Source organism: Lepus europaeus, chromosome 16 (assembly GCF_033115175.1).
Source record: "Lepus europaeus isolate LE1 chromosome 16, mLepTim1.pri, whole genome shotgun sequence".
NCBI classification, from domain to species: Eukaryota; Metazoa; Chordata; class Mammalia; order Lagomorpha; family Leporidae; genus Lepus; species Lepus europaeus.
In genome coordinates, this window is record NC_084842.1 from 25,006,725 (window position 1) to 25,027,808 (window position 21,084).

The 21,084-nt window shown below is 40.2% G+C and overlaps 1 protein-coding gene across 5 annotated transcripts; it reads right to left on the reverse strand.

Annotated features, from left to right (window-relative positions):
• Window positions 1-4,850: 4,850 nt before the first annotated feature.
• Window positions 4,851-20,381, reverse strand: TLR3 (toll like receptor 3). Of its 5 annotated transcripts, none has more exons than XR_009868191.1 (6): window positions 19,524-19,962; window positions 15,230-15,684; window positions 13,445-13,636; window positions 8,800-10,652; window positions 6,667-8,242; window positions 4,851-5,919 (listed from the first exon to the last, which is right to left on the reverse strand). XR_009868191.1 is itself a non-coding variant. In XM_062213108.1 (6 exons), exons 3-6 carry the CDS (start codon window positions 15,671-15,673, stop codon window positions 8,014-8,016), a joined length of 2,718 nt encoding a protein of 905 aa, XP_062069092.1. In that variant the 5' UTR covers window positions 15,674-15,684; window positions 19,524-19,633; window positions 20,335-20,381; the 3' UTR covers window positions 4,851-8,013. The 5 variants fall into 5 exon arrangements, 4 of the variants coding, with proteins under 4 accessions (XP_062069092.1, XP_062069091.1, XP_062069093.1 ...); XM_062213108.1 differs by adding an exon at window positions 20,335-20,381 and having other exon boundaries at window positions 4,851-8,242; window positions 19,524-19,633; XM_062213107.1 differs by adding an exon at window positions 20,097-20,118 and having other exon boundaries at window positions 4,851-8,242; window positions 19,524-19,633.
• Window positions 20,382-21,084: the final 703 nt, after the last annotated feature.

The window sequence follows — 21,084 nt, forward strand, 5'->3', positions numbered from 1 at the left end:
TAATTATACATGGCAGAAATAGGAGCACTGTGATTATGAGGACAAAAGAAGATACTAGAGACACTGCCCCCAGTGGAAATGATGGCCAAAATGGGACCGAGTTACCTTGTGAATACATTTGTTTTTATTTTATTTATTTGAAAGACAGAGTTACAGAGAGAGGTAGAGACAGAGAAAGAGGTCTTCCATCTGCTGGTTCACTCCCCAGATGGCCACAACGGCCTGAGAAGTGCCGATCCAAAGTCAGGAGCCTGGAGCTTCTTCCGGGTCCCCCATGTGGGTGCAGGGGCCCAAGGACTTGGGCCATCTTCTACTGCTTTCCCAGGCCATAGCACAGAGCTGGGTCGGAAGAGGAGCAGCCGGGACTAGAACTGGCACCCATATGGGATGCCAGTGCTTCAGGCCAGGGCTTTAACCTGCTGCACCATAGCGCCGGCCGTGAATACATTTTGTTAGCACATCTTTTTATGCATTCAATCCCATCTCTTATGACACCCGATTTATTGGTATAAAAGCAACATTCTTCATCCAAAAAGAGGCACAGTCCTCTCTTGGCTGTGAGGAGGTCTAGTCTCCAGCTGTTCTAGAGAACTACTGCTGCCAGTGAATCCACCTGATCCTGGAGTGAGACAGTTGCTATGCTAGGTCATTTATGTTTTCTTAGAGACTGAGAGGTAAAGCTTCAATTTTATTTGCCTTGTCTACTGAAATGGCTAGTCCAGTCATTCCTTTTCCTACTCCCATCAAGATATGTTTCAGAGGGAACATGATCCTACAGACACCTAATTTAGGACTTTTGGTTTCCAGAACAATGAGTAAATGAATTTCTGTTATTTTAAAGCCATCCAGTTGTTGGCACTTTATTATTGCAGTCCCAGGAAATGAATACATTGTTGGGGTATTAATTAATTTGGGGACTCATGATCATAGTATCTTGCTGGTACCCCTATGAAAGTCATCAGTGGATCTATTTGTTCTAAAAAGCTGACGAATAATTAAAATGATAGCAATTATTTCAAATCTGTAGGGAGAATGTTAGGACTCATGACAGGGAGGTGAAGGTGGGAGAAGTATCACTGTGGATTATGGTGGTGGACACAGCATTCCAGCCAGCCAGCCTCAGGAAGGAGAGCCGAGACAGGGAGGATTGATCCTTTTGTTTGGAGCTCTTTGCTTTGAAAATGATCTATAATTACAAACTTGATAAGCAATTCATAGCAAGATGCTAGGTCTTTTATGCCATTGTTCATCCGTCAACAGTCTTTCAGACAGATGTTACATGCTACCAGGCTTCTCTGTTAATTACAAGCAGCATGCTATTCTCATAGCAGGAGCCTCAGGTGATGCGCCGTGAAGGTCTGCCACTCTCAGGATAATTAAAGGAAAGTCAATACGGTAAATCATTGTATCTAGCCATGGCAGGATGTATTTTAGATAGATAGACAACTAGAAATGTCCAAGAAGGGCAGACATTACAGTACAGGAAGTTATACCATCAGCATACCATCAAAGAACCAGCTTGAGTCTCCGCTGTTCTGCTTCTGATCCGGTTCCCTGCTAATGTACCTGGGAAAGTAGCAGAAGATGGCCCCAGTGCTTGGGCCCCTGCGACCATGTGGGAGACCCTGATGGAATTCTGGTCTTGAGGCTTTGGCCTGGTGTAGCCCTGGCATTAGGAGAATGGACCAGTGGGTGAAAACCTTTTTCTCTCTCTCGCTTTCTCTCTCTCTCCTCTCCCCACATCCTTCCCAAGGTTTGTATATACCCGTGTGGTGGCCTTTAAGGTCATATCCTCTTCAGACGCCTATCAGGCACTCATTCCTTTCATCAAGGAGATGAAACCATATCCAGGCAAGAGTCCTTGGCACAGAGGAAGGGCCCAACACACTACCCTAAGGAGGAGGTGTACTTAGAAAGACTCATCAGGCAGGGCCTTGTGCAGGGGCCAGTGTCATGGCATAGTGGGCTAAGCCTCCACCTGTGGCACCAGCATCTGATATGGGTACCAGTTTGTGTTCCAGCTGCTCCTCTTCCTATCTAGCTCTCTCCTATGGCCTATGAAAGCAGCAGCAGATGGCTCAAGTCCTTGGACCCCTGCACCTGCATGGGAGACCCAGAAGAATCTCCTGGCTCCTGGATTTGGATTAGCTCAGCTCAGGCCATTTCTACCATTCATGGAGTGAACCAGCAGATGGAAGACCTATCTTTCTCTGTCTCCTCCTCTCTCTGTCTGTAATTCTACCTCTCAAATAAATAAATAAAATTTAAACAAAGAAAGGCTCATTGGAGAAGCTGATACCTGCTGTACTCCTGAAAACTGCAAAATTTAGGCAAGGAAAGGTGACAGAACAGCAAGAAAAAGAGAATCTCATGGAATGTACCCAGGGATGGAACTGCAAAAGGGCAAGGAGACATGTTTGTGGAATTGATATCGGAATTTGACCCCTTAAAAATATATCGGAATGTGGCCCCTTAAAATTCCCCCAGAAGTCCCATCTGGGGTGCCACATATGTTATCTGTATTTGGGGTGCCATATGATATCACCATATGCTTATTTTTTTTTTTTTTTGCCAGGCAGAGTTAGACAGTGAGAGAGAGAGAGACAGAGAGAGAGAGTTATAGACAATGAGAGAGAGACAGAGAGAAAGGTCTTCCTTCCATTGGTTCACTCCCCTAATGGCCGCTATGGCCGGCACTGCGCCGATCCGAAGCCAGGAGCCGGGTGCTTCTCCTGGTCTCCCACACGGGTGCAGGGCCCAAGCACTTGGGCCATCCTCCACTGCCATCCCAGGCCACAGCAGAGAGCTGGACTGGAAGAGGAGCAACCAGGACAGAATCTGGCGCCCCAACTGGGACTAGTACCCAGCGCCCCAACCAGGACTAGAACCCAGGGTACCGACACCACAGGTGGAGGATTAACCAAGTGAGCCATGGTGCAGGCCCCACCATACGCTTATTAATAAATCCCCAATATTAATAAGTCTGAGTGGGTTCTTGCCTAATATTTAGAGAAGAATTCTAAATACCGGCATAAATGAACGAGGCAGCACGGTACATTTTAAGCTTTTATTTAGTGTGAAAGATGCATAGGAGGCTGGCGCCACGGCTCACTAGGCTAATCCTCCACCTTGTGGCGCCGGCACACCGGGTTCTAGTCCTGGTTGAGGCACCGGATTCTGTCCCGGTTGCCCCTCTTCCAGGCCAGCTCTCTGCTGTGGCCAGGGAGTGCAGTGGAGGATGGCCCAAGTGCTTGGGCCCTGCACCCCATGGGAGACCAGGAGAAGCACCTGGCTCTTGCCATCAGATCAGCGCGGTGCGCCAGCAGTAGCAGCCATTGGAGGGTGAACCAATGGCAAAGGAAGACCTTTCTCTCTGTCTCTCTCTCTCACTGTCCACTCTGCCTGTCAAAAAAAAAAAAAAAAAAAAGATGCATAGGAGAGTGAGAGCTTTATCTAAGAGGCAGGGGTAAATCTGGGTTCATAATGAGCACCAGGAACCAGCCACGTGGAAGAGCATCTAGGCCTGGAAGCCTAGGGAGGGTGGCCCAAAGGCCACGGGCCCTGGAGGTGCAGGGCTACAGCCAGCCCCATCCTGGCAAGAGGCCAGGGCAAGGGAAATGCAGGAAAAGGGCAGACACACCCTGCCCCAGGCTTTTAATCTACTTTCAAAAGGGAGTGGTTAATTAACCTGATTGGCCAGTGGGTACTCAGGTGTGGCCAGGTAGGGGCATGAGGTCACACAGGGGTGTGGTGAAGGTATCAGGTAGGCTGTGAGGTCACAGAGGGGTGTGGTGAAGGCGTGGTCTTCCAGCTCACAAACCTAATCATTTCAACCTGTATGTCTGCCTGCTTCAGAACTGCAAATCCTTCTGAATGACTGCACTTAGAGTGTGTTCATTCACTTAATCCTATACTCATCAAACAGCAAATGTCTTGTGCATAAGTACTGTGTTTCAGGCACTACATATACCTATGAGGGAAAGACTGGACATGATTTATAGGAAAAACAGAGCAAGTTCATGAAAAATCGTAGAATGCAAGCTAAGGATTAAGCAGAACAGTGCTGTTGCTTCATGCAGCACTAGTTTGTATTTGGAATAGGTACTGCAGAGCTGGGGGAGGTCAGAGGAGGTCCCAGAGCAGCCTGAGTCCCTGTTGTCTATTTCTCTCCAAGAAGCAAAACCAATGGATATGAAGTTTCCTGATGGTAAGAGTGTATTCCCACAAAATCCAATGTGTCTATTTCCTTCCTATGTCCACTGCCACGACACATGAAATTTTGAAGGTCTCACTCCAACCGCATCAGGGTAGTACTACACATGGGAGCATGGTTTCAAAAAATCAAGCTAGGGAGATAAACCTGGCACAGTGGTGAAGGACCTTACGTGTTACCCTTTGTAATTTGAACTTTGTTCATTTCAATATGTGTTCAGAACCTCACCTTTTTCCCAAATAGTTCCACTATCTTCCACTATCTCATCCTACCTAAAACGAAAAAACAGAACACAGCTCTGAAGATATGCCTTCTACTACTAAAGTATTTTCATGGCCCCTCGTTTCCTTTCCCATTGATTCACTTCCGTAGTCTTGTATTTGGGCTTGCAGCCTCACATTCTGGCTCATCCTGAAGTCAAGAGCAGCTGCATCCAGTGCCTGAAGCAAGAGGTGGAAGGTGCCGCTTCGAGGCTGGCTATGTAGTAGTGTAGCAGCAGCAGTGCTGTTTAGTTGGAGCTTAGAAAAAGGATGTAAAGGTGGTAGAGAAGGCAATGAAGAACAAAGTGTGAGGTCTCAGGTGGGCATGTTGCATCCACTCGTCAGCTAAAATAGATATTACAAAAACCAGTGACAGTCACACATGAATTTTATTGAAAATGAGAGGCAAGGCAACCAATCAGGACCGACACTCCTTACCAGAGTGCGGCCCCCAACAGCGAGTTACACAGCTTTTTATAGTATTCTGTCCACTAGGGCTCATAATTTCGAACCGAACCCCGGTATGCAGTGAACAATAAAAAACCCAGAATATGGTTGTAAGATAACAGTTAACAATAACAAACCCAGGAATAATGATAAACCCAAGGTATGGTTGTAAGGTAACAGTGCAGGGCGCATTTCTGTCAACTTAGGCAGAACACTCGGGTTGTGTCCTTTCTCAGTTCCTTGGAATTTGGGGCCCCATAGTTTCACAAGATGCACCCTTAGCAGGTAGCAAGCAAAGCTAGTATGTACAGAAGCAAGAGATCTACAATTAGCTTTTAGCCACACTCCATTTTGACTTTGACTTTACAGGCAAAGATATGAAGAGATTTCTAGGATGCCCTAGAGGCAGAGTTTTTTCATCATCCTAAAAATATCTCTTCTACCTTTTTGTAGTCATTCCTCTTCGACCCCTAGGCCCAGACAACCACTAATTTGCTTTCTTCTTTGTAGAAGGCAAGAGATACTTTTTAAGTCCTGGATTTTGAAGCATCTTTACATATTCTAATGTTGACCATCACTTACTGTTGAGTTCCTTTTACAAATATTCCAAGGTATATGTTTGAGTAGTTTGAGGTTATTAAAAAAAAATAGCACTGAAAACACCCTTCCTCACTAACAAATTGATTTGCATCTACTTTTTACTACAACCTAAAAGATATCATTTTAGGTCCAATATAAATACTGAGATCTATTTTAAACTCAGTACTGATTCAATTGGGCTTTGTTTTGCAAGGCAGAAAAACAGGAAGGAGTTGGAGTGAACAGATTCCGCGATGGCACCCGGAGAGGACTCAAAGTAGGCAAGTTGCTGGTGGAAATTAGATAGGACATCAGACAAACATCCTTTCCTGCAATCCCCTTGTCTTGCACCCAAGGGGAGAGGACTCCTCCTGAGAACAGTTATAAAGGACAGCCTGCAAGCGTTCAGGATGTTGTTTCCTACGAAGGTCAACAACAAGTCAGCATTTGCACCTATTATTCATGTTACTTGTATTCATTTAAAAAAGTCATTCCTAGTGAATCGTAATCTCTTACATATTAACCAACTCTTTAAAAATTATATTTGTTTATATTTGTTTTATTATTTATTTATTTATTTTTGACAAGCAGAGTTGGATAGTGAGAGAGAGAGACAGAGAGAAAGGTCTTCCTTTTCTGTTGGTTCACCCCCCGACAAATGGCCACTACGGCTGGCGCGCTGCGCTGAGCCCAAGCCAGGAGCCAGGTGCTTCTTCCTGGTCTCCCATGCGGGTGCAGGGCCCAAGCACTTGGGCCATCCTCCACTGCCTTCCTGGGCCACAGCAGAGAGCTGGACAGGAAGAGGAGCGATAGGGACAGAATCTGGCGCCCCAACTGGGACTAGAACCAGGAGTGCCAGCGCCGCAGGCAGAGAACTAGCCAAATGAGCCACATGGCCGGCCCTAAAAATTATATTTGGACCCAATATAAATTGTGGCCCTTTGATCAGCTATCGCACAAGAAAATAAACATGAGAATAAAATGAAGTTATTTTTAACCTTACATTTTACACTCTGATGATATTTTGATTAATTAACAATAGTTAGGTTATTTTAACATATTTTAATGAAAACTTGAGAACATTGATAAACAACACACAAGTCGTATTAAGAATGAAGTAGTTTTGAATTTTACAGTTACATTTCACAGTTAAAAAGTAAATCTTACCTAAAATGCTGTGAACATAAATGTCTCAGATGTAAGGATGGCAAACAATGTGAAAGTGAAAATGAGTCCCCATGTATTCACATTCACTTTTTCAGAATCAGCACGACAATGAATGTTACTTATCTCAGGGTTGTATGGACTTATCCCTGAGAATAAAAAAAATCATTTAAATCAAGTTTCAAAATAATGTAACACCTCAAATGCCCTCTAAACTATGCAAATGAGTACTGCAAGTATAGAAATTAACTCTACATTCAAAAAGCTAGTCCTGTTTGTTTTCAATAGTTAAGACTCCAAAATCAAATTAATTGTCTTCCTAAATAAGGGCTAACTTCACATAGCATTCTCTTTTATGGCACAATAATATATTACACATGAATCTATTACACCATAATCCTGGTCACTAACAACATAGAAATGCTTATGATCTGTTTATCATCCTAATTTTCAAGATCTGGAGTAAAAGAATCTCAGTGGGACCAAATGATGTGGTCAATTCCACCTCCCAAGTCAGTGATCAGAAAGGAAAATTCTTTGTTTCCACAAAGCCATTCTACTGATTAACCTTCAGGAAGCAAATCTTTCTACAATACTTTTAAGTAAAAGAATTGCTTCTACCCCCTGTAGAAGATACTTAAATATCATAATAACACAAGTATTTATTAAAATATTTACTTCATTAATGAATCAAAATGTATTGCAATTTTTTTCTGCCCTACATTGTGTATATTAAAAAGCTATTTAAGCATTTAATAGAATTAACACTGGACAGGCACTACTAAAATACAACCCTTTTCAGTTGAAAAACTATTGTAATTAAACTTTTAAAAATGTAAATATAAACAAAAGGATCCTCAAAATATTTGTGGAACCTGTACAGTATTTTTATTTCCTTTTCCATGAACTTTTTGAGTCACCTTTGTATTTCATTCTTTTATAATTTAAGTAACATCATATCCATTAAAACAAGTACCTTTCATTAGATTATAAGTGCATCCAAAAACAATTATCATGAACCCTTACATAACCCTAACTTTTCTTTCTTTCTTTTTTCTAACTAGTTTTTTCAATGAAGAATACTCTGAAACTCATTTATCACAAGACTCTGTGACCATTAATATACTCATTAGTAGAAAATGTTCTTATGCACTAATATGTTTACTATGGGTTGATTAATCCATCAACAAGACTCCTGAAAGTGTGTCTACAGAGATACGTTTCCATAGATGAGATGTAATTATGATAGAATCCCGTCACCTATTGTCATCTACAAATTACAGTGTTTTCAAGTGAAACTTGAGTTTTCCATGGAACTTTCTAAATTGGGAAAGTTATTTCTTTTCTCATTTATTGTAGTGAATTTCTAGATCCAAGTGCTACTTGCAATTTATGATGAAAAGCATCTATCCGTTCTTTATGAACTGGCCAATAGAAAATGCAACGAGATTTAAACATTCCTCTTCGTAAACAGAGTGCGTGGTTCAGTTTATAATCTGGAATATTCTCTAGAAAAATCAATATAATTGAATCCAAGTTTTGTTCGATAGCTTGCTGAACTGCATGGTGTACCTTGAATCTAGGTTAAAAAAAAAAAACAAACATGTTAAATGAAGTTATGTAATAAACATAGTGTTTTTTTTACCAACTAAAAGTTCAACCTTCTAAAAATTTATCCCTCACTAAAAATTCATGTTATGTGCTTTCCTCAATATTACTTAAAAGTATTTTTCAGTTATGACTAATGATGTTAGTAATATTGAAAGTCCAACTGAAAACCACATACATTCTGGAGCTAACGCTGTGGCGTAGTAGGCTAAGGCTCTGCCTGTGGCACCAGCATCCCATATGGCTGTCAACTGCTCCTTTTCTGATCCAGCTCCCTGCTATGGCCTAGGAAAGCAGTAGATATGGCCCAAGTGTTTGGGCCCCTGCACCCACGTGGGAGACCCAGAAAAAGTTCCTGACTCATGGCTTCGGATCAGCTCAGCTTTGGCTGTTGCAGCCATCTGGGGAGTGAACCAGCAGATGGAAGGCCTTTATCTCTGTCTCTCCCTCTCTGTAACTCTACCTCTCAAATAAATAAATAAAATCTTTAAAAAGCACATACATTCTTACAATTTCACATTAACCTACCTTTTGCATAATGGGTCCTTTAGAAGATGCTGTGTTATAACAAAAATAATTTTCCTGCTCCTTTTGATGCTATTGACAATTGCTTCAAGTCCAAGGACACCTGCCTGAAAGTCCCTTTCTTCTAGACAAAATTTGATAGATGGATCTTCTTCCTCCATTGAGGAAAAGTGTTCCCAGACCCAGTCCCTATCTTTGTATGCATGAATTATATATGCTGTGTATTCAAACTGCTCTGGCTGGCCATCTATTTCTTTGAAACCAAGAATTCGATGTACTGAAACGTTCCAATAAAAAGATATCCTCCAGCCCTCAAAATGGATGAGCAGCACAATAAAGATAAAAAATAACAGGAAACTGGTATTGATCATGAAAAGGAGTTCAAAAGGTGCACTGTCTTTGCAGGATGATGTATCAAAAAGCCTCACTGAGAACCCATGATACTGAGGTGGAGTATTGCAGAGGTAATGACTTGATAACTCAGAGATGTTGGTGCGTGTCTTATTAATCCAATTAACAAACCAGGCAATACTTTCACATGTACAATCAAATGGGTTAAAGCTCATATCTAAATTACTCAGGTTCTTGAAAACTGGCTCAAAAACATTCTTTTCAACTGATGTTATGAGATTCTTTTGAAGGTTCAATGACTTCAGAGATACCTGGTCATCAAAGACAGATGGTGGAAGTATATTTAAGTTATTCAAGGCTAAGTTGATGCTTTTTAGTTGAAATAAATTCTTGAAAACCCCTGCTGGGATCTCATCAAAGCCATTAGACTCTAAGTTAAGGGTGTGAAGGTGGGAAAGACCCTTGAGGAAATGGACAGGACCACCGGGGTTTGCTTGTTTCCAGAGCCGTGCCAAGTTGTTGTGCTGCAAATCCAAAATTTCTAGCTTTTCAAGGCCCTCTAACATTTCTTCATTTATGTTGGCTATGTTGTTGTTGCTTAAATCCAGAATGGTCAAGTTATGAAGAGGGTGGAAAGGTGAAGGGGAGATATCCACATTTTTAAGAGCCACCCTTCGGAGCATCAGTCTTTGAAGGCTTGGGACCAGGGCAAAGGAGTTGCTAGTGAGTTGTAGGTATTTGTTGTAGGAAAGGTAGATTTCAAAAATATTTTCTAGACCTCTCCATTCCTGTCCTGTGAGTTCTTGCTCAATTTCATTAATTCCAATGTCAAGCACCTCTAGGGAGCCCAACCAGGAGAACGCATCACTCTCTATTTTTGAGATTTTATTTTTGGTCAGGTTGAGTCTGAGTAAGGGGGAATGAGCTAGTGATGAAAATGTTTCATTTTTTAAAGTTCTCAAATTTGTGAAGGAGTTGGATAGACTTAAGTATCTCAGGTTTATCAATCCTGTGAACATATTTCTTTTTATGCTTGGAATATCATTATCTTCCATGTTAAGGTACTCCAAGCATCTTAGCCACTGAAAGGAAAAATCATCAATCTTGGGAAGTGAAGTGAGGGACACACTTTGTTTAGGGAAAGATCGTTTCAAATTAAGGTATCTCACATTGAAAAGTCCATAAAATGAGCGATTAGACAAATGCACTATGTTATTATACTCCAGGAAGAGATACTTGAGATGTGGAAACCAAGCAAAGGAGTCATCATCGATCATATTCAAGTTATTGTGGGAAAGGTCGAGCATGGTGAGGTTGGTGTGCTTCAGTCCGAGGAAAGTCTTATTGCTGATTCTGGTCAGCTGGCTGTTACTCAGAGACAGAGTCTGAATGCTTGTGTTTGATAACTCCAAACAAAGCTTCTCTGTGAGACTCGGGCCAAGTTGGGCATTGTTCAGAAAGAGGCCAAATAATTGTCCAATTGCATGGAAACACCCTGGAGAAAACTAAAGGTAAGGGGGGGGGGATAGTTAATAACCAAAATAGAATATAGACTGTGTATGACCTTTGGAAAGCTTAAATACAATGATTTTTTTAAAATTTTATTTATTTATTTTCATTTTATCTGAAAGGCTTAGAGACAGAGAGCTGTCTCTGAACTTGAGGTTCACTCCTCAAGTGCCCAAAGCAGCCAGGGCTGAGCCAGGCTGAAGGCAAGAGCCTGAAGCATGATCTGGGTCTCTCATGTAGGTGACAGGGACCCAAGTTCTTGAGCCATCACCTGCTGCCCCCGACGATGCCCATTAGCCAGAAATTGGAATTGGGAGCAAGCTCTCCAATATGGGATGCAGGCATCCCAAGCAGGATTTTTAGTCAGTCTCCTTCCCATTTCACCACAGCACTCAGGCAGGGCATTTCTCTCCACTTCTCTCTTTTCTGTGCATGGAACACTTGCCTCCTGCTCCAGCCGCAACCTCTCCTGGCCACTGACTCACTTGTACTTAGCATTCACATTTCAGCATGGATGCTACTTCTTCTGGGGCCTTCCCTGACCTCCCAATCTGGGTTAGGTCTCCTGGTGCTCTTATATCATCACTGAATGGAATTACGATTCATAAATTCATAACTACTGTTTGTGACGTCATCACTGGGGCAGATTCTAGTTCTGTCTTGTTGACCTCTTAATTGTAGTGAATGTGGTGGAAGGAATGAATGATGGTTTTTAATGAACAGAAGCACACACTTTCCCTTCTGGGACTGAGTTCCTGCTGTCCTTTACGTCTTTCCACCTAGGTTTTTTCCTGACTTTATTTCACTAGTGTCTCCAACTCATTTCCACTCTGTCCCCAGCCCCTGACCAGAAGCCTTGGCTGATCTGGGATTCGGTACTGGGACAAAAGAAAAGGAGTGGGGAACAAGGAATCCAGAAAGGGAGTAGCCAGTTCCTAGCAGTTAAACCTATCCAGGAAGCAAAGCTGATTTCTAATGTGTTGCTTGTGAGATGGTAGGGCTAAAGGAAAACAAGAGAGACAGGTGTGGAGGAATTTGTGCTTTATTATAAGTAAAATTAGTTTTAAAATGCAAAGCAGAGACTCATTAAATTAATTATAATAAACCTATGTGCTCTATTATATTGCAATCACTAAAATTAAGTGAATGATTCATAACATGGAAGATGTTCATAGGATGTTAATGCTAATTCTAAAAAGCAGGAGACACCATCCCCCTCGAAAGGCCATGCAGCATGCTGCTGAGAGCAAGGGCTCTGGTGTAGAACTGCCAGCAGCCCAGCTGTCACCAGTAGGCCACCTGTCACTTCACCCTTCCTCCTCTCAACTTACTCTCGTGTAAAATGATAGCAATACATTGATAAAGATGCTCTCTACCTAAAACATAAAAGAAAGAATTTGTCACAGTGCTTGGCATAGTTAAATGCATGACTTTAGTTTTTGTTGTTTTTTCTTGTCATTGTTTGGAGAAGAATTATAGATCCATATGCCCAAATGCTAGCAGTGACTCATTCTGATTACTTTTGAGTGATTTTTTTATTGTCTCTCGTTATATTTTTGGGTCTTATAATAGTACTATAAATATTCCAATTGAGGGAAATGCTGTTTAAAAAGCTAAAATAAGTAGCTTGCACAAAACAATAATTATCTCAGGGAAATGTTGCACTTGGTCCATTTTTAAATCAATCTTTAAAAAGCTGTGTTTCAGGGCAAGCCATTTGGCACTGTGGGTTAAGCTGCTCTTTGCAACATTGGCATCCTACATGGAAGTGCTGGCTCACATTCTGGCTGCTCCACTTCCAATCTAGCTCCCTGAAAATGCATCTGGAAAGGTATTGGATGACAGTCCAAGTACTTGGCCCCTGCCACTCATGTGGGATACCAGGATGGAGTTTCTGGCTTCTGGCTTTGGCCTGGCCCAGATCTATCTCATGCAACTATTTGGGGTGTGAACCAAAGGATGGCAGATCTTTCTGTGTCTCTCCCTCTTGTTCTCTTTTGCTCTGCCTTTCAAATCAACAAATGAATGAATGAATGAATACATCTAAATAAAAATAAAAAGCCATGTTTAGTTTTTCCAATATTCTTATAGTCTGTAAAGGAATAAAATGTGCGTAGAAGACAGATATACTTGGACATGAAAATGGTTAAATTAAAGATCATAGATCCAAGAGAAGCAGGTTAATTTGGCATACCCCATTACAGGAAAGTTTGTATAATAGCATTGAGCTAGTTATTTATTGAGCAGTTAGTTGCTGTATGCCAGACACAGTGCTAAATTGTTTGCCCCAGTGTTCTATGAAGCAGTGGTATTATTATACCATGTTGAAAACATGGAGACTGGGGCAAAGAGAAGTTGAATAACTTATCTGGTTACACAGATTAAGACCACAGAGGAAGCCAGCTAACCCAGTTCTAAAATCTATCATCTTACCACTATATCATTTTGATTCTTTCAGAGATTTTATGAGACAGAGGGTACTATTTCCAATTTTTCAATGAAGAAACTGAAACAAGTAAGTTCCCCTAGGTCAAAGACCTGTTCTGCTACATCATAGCAATTTTAACATACTTCTGATTGACAGCAGAGTCCCATCCCCTAATTGTTACCAAAACTTTTTTGTGGGTGGCACCAATACCCCAAGGCAATAAATGTGAAGGATTTCTGGGAGATATACAAAAGCTTACTCTCTTCTATAGGAACCTTTAGATTCTTATCTCTATGCCATATTTAGGGACTACCCAAGCTGAAAGATAAAATACAAAAATAATTTTACTTTGCTGCTTACCTCTTTAATTAGATTTGATGACAACTCTAATTTTCTTAGAGAAGAATTGCCAAGGAAAGCAAGCTCTTCACTTCTCAGTGCCTGAATTTTGTTTTTTGATAGTAAAAGCTCTTGGAGATTTTGCAGCTGGAGCTGAGTCCCCAGTTTTGTAGACTTTAAACCATTATGAGACAGATCTAATTTGATTAAATTCTGAGCAGAAAAAGGAATATACAATATATATGTTAGAGTCTTGTCATCAAATACAGTTCCTCTAACAGCACATTGTCACTTCACTATTATTCTGCAGAAAACTGATATTAGGAATATTAAATAATCTTTGTTGTGAATAAAAACACCACTGTTGATGTAGCTTCTTATTTTAAGAGTCACTTTATTTCTCTTACCAACATAAAAGGGTTTAAGCTTACTTATTTCTGATAAAGAAACTTTTAAAAATTTATGCTTATTTTAAATAAGTACTTATTCATGATGCAAGGAATGCCCATGTGGCTTGCCAAACATCCAGTGACATGCATTAGCCTTGAAAAGAAATAATAGAAAATAAAAATATTTCCTTAAAAACCATGAATAGAACTTTTCCATCCATAACTCTACATTAAATGTTTTTGTATTGTTTCATAGTTCTATAAATTTTAGATCATGGCTAGCACAAAATATCAAGGAAAAACAACATTTTGCCAATCATCATTTTAACCTTATTTGAGGTCTTTGTGGCTAGGACATTTCATCTATTTCAGAATCTAAGACGGTGCAAGAAGAGATTTAAAACAACTGCTGGACAAGTCACTTTCATGTTTCCTAGCATATTTGTGCATCTGAGGATGAGCAATGCTCAACTTTTTATAAGGCCATAAAGTGAAAAAAAAAAAAAGAGTGACTTGAAAATGACTTTGGTCTGGGGCCGGCGCCATGGCTCACTTGGTTAATCGCCTGTGGCGCCGGCATCCCATATGGGTGCCGGGTTCTAGTCCCAGTTGCTCTTCCAGTCCAGCTCTCTGCTGTGGCCTGGGAAGGCAGTGGAGGATGGCCCAAGTGCTTGGGCCCTGCACCCGCATGGGAGACCAGGAGGAAGCACCCGGTTCCTGGTTTCGGATCAGCGCAGCACGCCAGCTGTAGCAGCCATTTGGGGGGTGAACCAATGGAAGGAAGACCTTTCTCTCTGTCTCTCTCTCTCTCTAACTCTGTCAAATAAATTTTTTAAAAAATGACTTTGGTCTAAGAAGAGCACTTAGTAATTGTCTTAGATTTAGAGACAACAATTTGCATTTTTCACAGATTTAAACTCCAAGCAAAGAGTTGATAGGAGAAAGGTGGTAGTCATTCGGAAAGTGGTACTTTGAGATTTCTTCAAGGAAGGGAATGTATTTGTTTAGCTTTAAGCCATAATTTGGAGGGAACATTTTTCTATTATTTCACATACTAAATCAGTAGCATCGAAACAGGATATTTTTTTAAACACTTATGGGATATTCTGATTCTTCCCTGATCATGACTTGACCTCTTGTCTAGATTCTGTTACTAATGAGAGAAAGTGGGAGAGGTAGACTTATTTAAAATTAAGCTTAAAACTGACTTAAGACTAACATTTGCACTTGAAAGTATTTTCAATCTTAACGGTAATGTTTGTGTATGAGTCCCCAGCTCCAAGTGGGGTAGACTGGATTTCTTACTCTTACCTTGATAATTAAATATTAAGTCTAAGAATGAATAGGTGACTTGAAGATTTAACATTGGATCACATATTTTTCATTTCTTATAAGGAAACAAACGTTTTCATCTTACCTTCTGGTTTTTAAAGGGATTATTTTGAATTTTCTGGATTGAATTGGACATTAGATGGAGTTCAGTCAAATTCATGCAGAAGACAAAGGTTTTATCTGAAAGCTGAGAAAGCTCATTGTGTTGCAGGTTCAAAACCTTCAGCGAAGGAAGGCTTTGGCACAATTCTGGCTCCAGCTTTGAGATGGTGTTAAATCCTCCGTCCAAGACAGTAAGCCGGCTATACCTTGTAAAATTGGCAGGTGGCAATCTTTTGATCTGGTTGTGGGTAAGATTTAACACTGTTATGTTGGTGGGCAGATCATCAGGTATTTGAGTCAACTTCAGATGGCTGCAGTCGGCTACTTCCTGTCTCACCGTGCATTTGTTGCTGGAGGAGGTACACAGCATCCAAAGGGACAACAGTCCCCAAAGAGAGGAGATGTGATAAGGCACACTCTGGCTCATGATTCTGCCTCCTAAAAGAAACATCAAAAAGTAATGGACAACATTAATAGCACAGACTTTCCTCTACATTGACAAATTCCTTGGAAAATGTGATTATGAATAATTTTTTACTCATAACTTTTATGCTATATAAGCGTATGATATACAAATAATACATCAAATGGAGATAACTCAAATAGCATGGAAAGATAAACAATGAAAAACTTTCTCATCCTCCACCTCAGGTGCAGTGTGCCAAGGTGGCCTCTCTTGAAAGCTTCTATTTTAAAATCTCATGGTCAACTCCATAAAAATAAATACTATGTTTGCCTTTCTACTTCTTCATTTACTAACTGTAAGCATTCCCTTCTCTCTACAAAGATAAGGAACTGAATTATCCCATTCCCTCATTTTCTTGCCAACTTTTGTTTTTAGTTGGTTTATTTAATATATTGTTATATTTATAATCACTATGTTCCTAAATTTGCTTTGATGAAATGCATAAAGTTTGTGTATCTTAAATAAAAGGTTTCTAGGTAAAAAATACATAACTAAAATTTTTAAAAAACCATCCCTAAAACTCAATCTTTTGATCAGTCAACTCTAGACAAAAATCTCTCGATGCTCTGCCTTGCAACACAGGAAATACATGCCCTAGTATGTTCCCCACACTTCTTTCATCCTGACATTTCTCAAACCTGCCAGCTATGACAATACCAACGTATTGTCAAGATGTGAAATGTTAGCATCTTGTCCCAAAATTAAGATTAAATATGAAGTGCTTGATGTAGATTAATTTGGAAATCCTAAAAACACTTTAAAACTCCTAAATTTACATTACAAAAATATTTTATAATTTTATGCTTATATAAGTAAATAGTCACTATAGAATCAGGGTGACATAGAAAAACTCAATAGTTAAGAGAGCCTGGAATTCCAGTGCCTGCACCCTATCCTGCTGCCTCTGCTTTCTAGCCCTGGGCAAGTTGGTCTATGTCTTAGCCTTCCTTCTTCATCTTTAAAATAGATGAGCTGCTCTATAGGCTGCCACAAGAATCAAAGAGAGTCAGTCAAGTATAGCTTTATAGTGCCTGGCATAGAGCAACATTTAATGTCATTGGTACTCTTCTTTATCAGTACAATAATTCCATAATTTATAGATGATTGATTCTGAATAAATAAACAAATATTGAAAAAATAATTTTCTGTTGGCATTTGATTAACTTAAGAAAAACCACTTTTGTCCCCATATGCATAGTCACACTTATTTTGGTGAGATGTGTTTCCAGTGCGTTACTCTCTGGTATGATAATTAAGCTAGTTTTACTTTCAGGTATCTTTAAAAGTCAACCTAGAGTTCTCTCAAGTTGTTCTTACTACCTCTACATATCAGCTTATAGGCACAGTCTTCCCAATGTAGTATTCTATTTGATTAAGTGTCATTTGCCTCTGTGGAAGGGTTGTAGATAGAGATCAGAAAGACTGAGTAGGGCTAATCTATTTACAAAGTGTGTCCCTGCATGACTAGAAGACATATTTCATCAATGAGAAAGCCTCACCAAGGGCTTAGCAGGATGATTGAAAAGGAAAATACATAGAGAGATTCTTAGGAAATTTCAGACACAATAACCAAGATAAAATACATCTTAAACCTGTCTAAGGAGAACATGCCATCAATTACTTACAAAGGGAAAAGGTAATGTTTGATACAGAAGTTTTCATCAATATAATAAACCATTAGAATAGATATATACTTCCAAAATGCTTAGTGACAGGGCAGGTGTTTGTCCTGGAGATTAAGATCACTCTTGGGATGCCTGCATTTCATATCAGAGTGCCTAGTTTGGAGTCCTGGCTCTGCTCCCAGTTCCAACTTCTTGCTGGTGTGTACCCAGGGAGGTAGTAGGTGATGGCTCTGGTATTTGGTTCCCTGCCACCCACATAGGAGATCCATTGGCTCCTAGCTTCAAACTGTCCCAGCTCCAGCTGTTGCAGGCATTTGAGAAGTGAATGAATGGATAGGAGATTTCTTTCATTCTTGCTCTCACTCTCTTGCTCTCTGCTTTTCAAATAAATAAACAAATTTCTTCTAAAAATTTAAATTGTTTTTGAAATTAAAATTTCATATACAGCTGAACAACTAAAATAGGGGTGGGGCATTTAGGGTCCTTGGAATTACTTGGTCTGGCCCTGCCAAGGCAACTATAAGTGGGACTCTAAATTCAAGAAATCTATAGCAGGCTAATTTTTAAAATTTATTTGCATGCATCTCATAAATACAACATTAGGAACATAAAGAAGAAGCCAAGAATGATACATCTTTTGTGAGCACTTAAACTTAATTATCTCTTATGAGACATAAGAACATCCTCCACTTACTACACTAAAATGAAGTTATTCTTTCAGATCAAGTTTTACTATTAAGTCTCATATTACAACTCTTTGAAGATCAAGGTCCTGCATGGGGAATTAGTGCACAGTGACTCCTGTTGTTAATTTAACAATTAGCATTCTTATGTTTGACGTCAGTGATCACCAGAGGCTCTTGACATGAGCTTCCTAGGCCATGGAAGCTAGACAAGGCCATAAGCAAAGTGGAAGTTCTCACCTCCCTTCAGAGGAAAGTACATTCCTTCTTTGGTGGCCCCTTATTTCCACTGGGGTCTCACCCACAGAGTTCTTTCCTGTAGGACATTTTTTGCCACAGTGTCTTGGCTTTCCATGTCTCAATGCTCTCATGGGCTTTTCAGTCAGACCAGAATGCCTGGCAGGCTAATTTTTAAGTTGATCATTTTGTATGGCCCATGAATGATATTATAAATATCCAAATGGCCCTTGGCAGAATAAGGGTTCCCCAACCATGAAAGGGAAAACATATTTTAAAATATGCAAAAATTCAGTAAATTTATAACCATATGTCCTGTATGAAGTTATTCTAGGATATTTTTAAATAAATAAAGGTACAATTAAATAATGAAATCAAAGTGAAGAAGTTACTGTTGAATGATACCTAACAGAAGCAAAGAAAGCAAAAAAGAAATGAAGCTGGAACTTTGGAAAGGATTTTTTGGAGGGTGCATACATAGAATTACATTTCTTTTTCCACATGGGAGATTATATGGCATCATTGTTAGGATATAGAGGCTAGACCATGGTACAGTGTGGTTGGAACAGCTTGGCTGTAACCTTTGCTATATTTTTGCTAGGTTAATACACAGGTACTTATATGCAGACACATATCAACTGTAATCACATCATAAAGCTGGGAACTCGGTTACTAAAAGCTGAATACCATTGAGCTGACTCCACGTTCACGTGAGTATACCACAATTACTGATGCTAACTTCTGATCCTCCCACTTCTTCTGTTTTGTTCAATTGGGCAAAAGAAAGCTATTGCTTATTCCTAGGAACTCCTAGAACTTTTCTGTCCTTTTCAAACACATTATCATAAAACGCCAGCTCCTACCTCCTCTCCAACTTTCCAAACTAAGAAAAGGGGATGTAATTCTTTAAGATTCCAAGGTTTTAAATCTTTACAGCAAAGATGTAATTTTTGTTTTCATAAAGACTGTGCAAAATGACTTTCATACCTTCCCTAATGTGCTTTCACAGAATTCCACAGTGTCAAATATCCTTAACTTTATTGCATAAAATATTTATCATGTTAATTAGATATTATTATTACCTGTATTCTGAGTTATGATACATTTTCCCACACCTATACTATTCCCCTTTTCTTCCATTTTCCTTATTGAGTAATTAGGACTAGATTTCATGCACAAATCCCAGAAAGAGAAAAGGCTGCTAAAACCAAAGTACGCAGTAATAGGACTAAGCAAGAGATTCTGCCCCTTAAGTTAAATGTGTACCTTCACTGACGCTGACGACTGCCGGCTGTTTCTTTTTCCATGAGCCCCAGTCCAGGCGCTTTCATCAGTTAAGTGTGTGTGGCAAGTTGACTGCAGTCTCGAAAGTGAAACTAAAGTTGAAAAAAAAATTTGAAAAAGCTTTTATGTTGGGTGTCTTCCAAGCAGAAAAGGGGAACGGGGAACCACAATTTCAATGAGGTGTTTTAAATCACTTCCTAAAACTGACCCTCCCCCCATACAGTCCCCTGGATGTCAGTGAAAGGGTCAAAGACTTCGGGTGTGGGTGGAGCTGGATCGCTAGGTACAGGGACGCTCCATTTAACGGAGAACGGGTGAGCTTTGAGCCCTGTGTGCTCAGGACTGAAGAGCACTGGCTCTCTAATCGTTGGCAATCGCCTTTCTCTTCTGTTCTACTGCTTTATCTTTGCCACTGTGTAAGATAAGCAAGGCCGAAATTCACTTCTAGATCACAGTAGAAAAAGAGCTGGCAGCAGGCAAAGCTAATGAGCGTCCTAACACTTCCCGCAGTTAGGGAACTAACAAGAGTGCTGGAGACGCCTCGGATTAACCTACTGTTTAGTTCTCAGCTAGCTTTGATGACCCCAAGCAGTTAAAGAAATATGTTTATAAGAAATAAATTCACGTTTTTTCATTGCTGATGTAATGTTACATAATGTTATAATAATATCGTTAAAGAGCAAAACCAAAATTGCTAAGAACTGTAGAACGAAACTATTCTAACTTCCTTGTTTGAGAAATGAGGAAAACGAAACCTAGAAGAGTATTTGTCTATAAGTATACCACGAGTTACCTTAATGCTTCTTTATGCAAGCAGGTAATTAAACAGCCCAGGACAACTGACACATGTCACCAGTCTGCAGTGATTGCAAAATTGACAGCAAGAAATAAATTTGTGTCGCGGGGCACAGTGCCCTGTCACTGACACCCTATGGTCACTGGGCTCATATGTTAGACTTTTCTGATTTTTTGTTGTGACACCTGTAAAATAATACCATAAGCAGTTATCCTGGATTGTCTGCTACCCATTGGGCTATACAATGAGATATAACTACTATTCAAAAGGTTTCATCCAAGTGAGATCTTTGAATTTGGAACTAGTGTTACAGTTACCTTCAGTGGTAGACAGGACTTTGGTCTCTGATGAGCCAGAGTTCTTTAGTATGCAACCCTTTCAAGGTGCGTCCTCCACCTTGACTCTGGGGTTGGCCACGTGACTAGCTTTGGCCAATGGGATGTTTTGTTGTTGTTTTTTTTTCCAATGGGATGTTAACAAGCATGAAGCAAGTTTTAATTACCAGCTATGATCATCAAGGTTTTATAAGCACTTAGACATTGGGATTTGCTCTCTTGGAACACTAGCTTCTGGGATGTTTCTTTTTGGAACTCAGTTGCTGTGCCATGAGAGACCTGACCAAGCCTGTGCAAAGGCTGTGTAGAGAATTCAAGTTCTGGCTAACAGCTACAACTCAGCACTAAGAATCAACTTGTCAGCCACATGAGTAAGCCATATTGGTGAGCCAACTGAATCACCCTAGCTGGT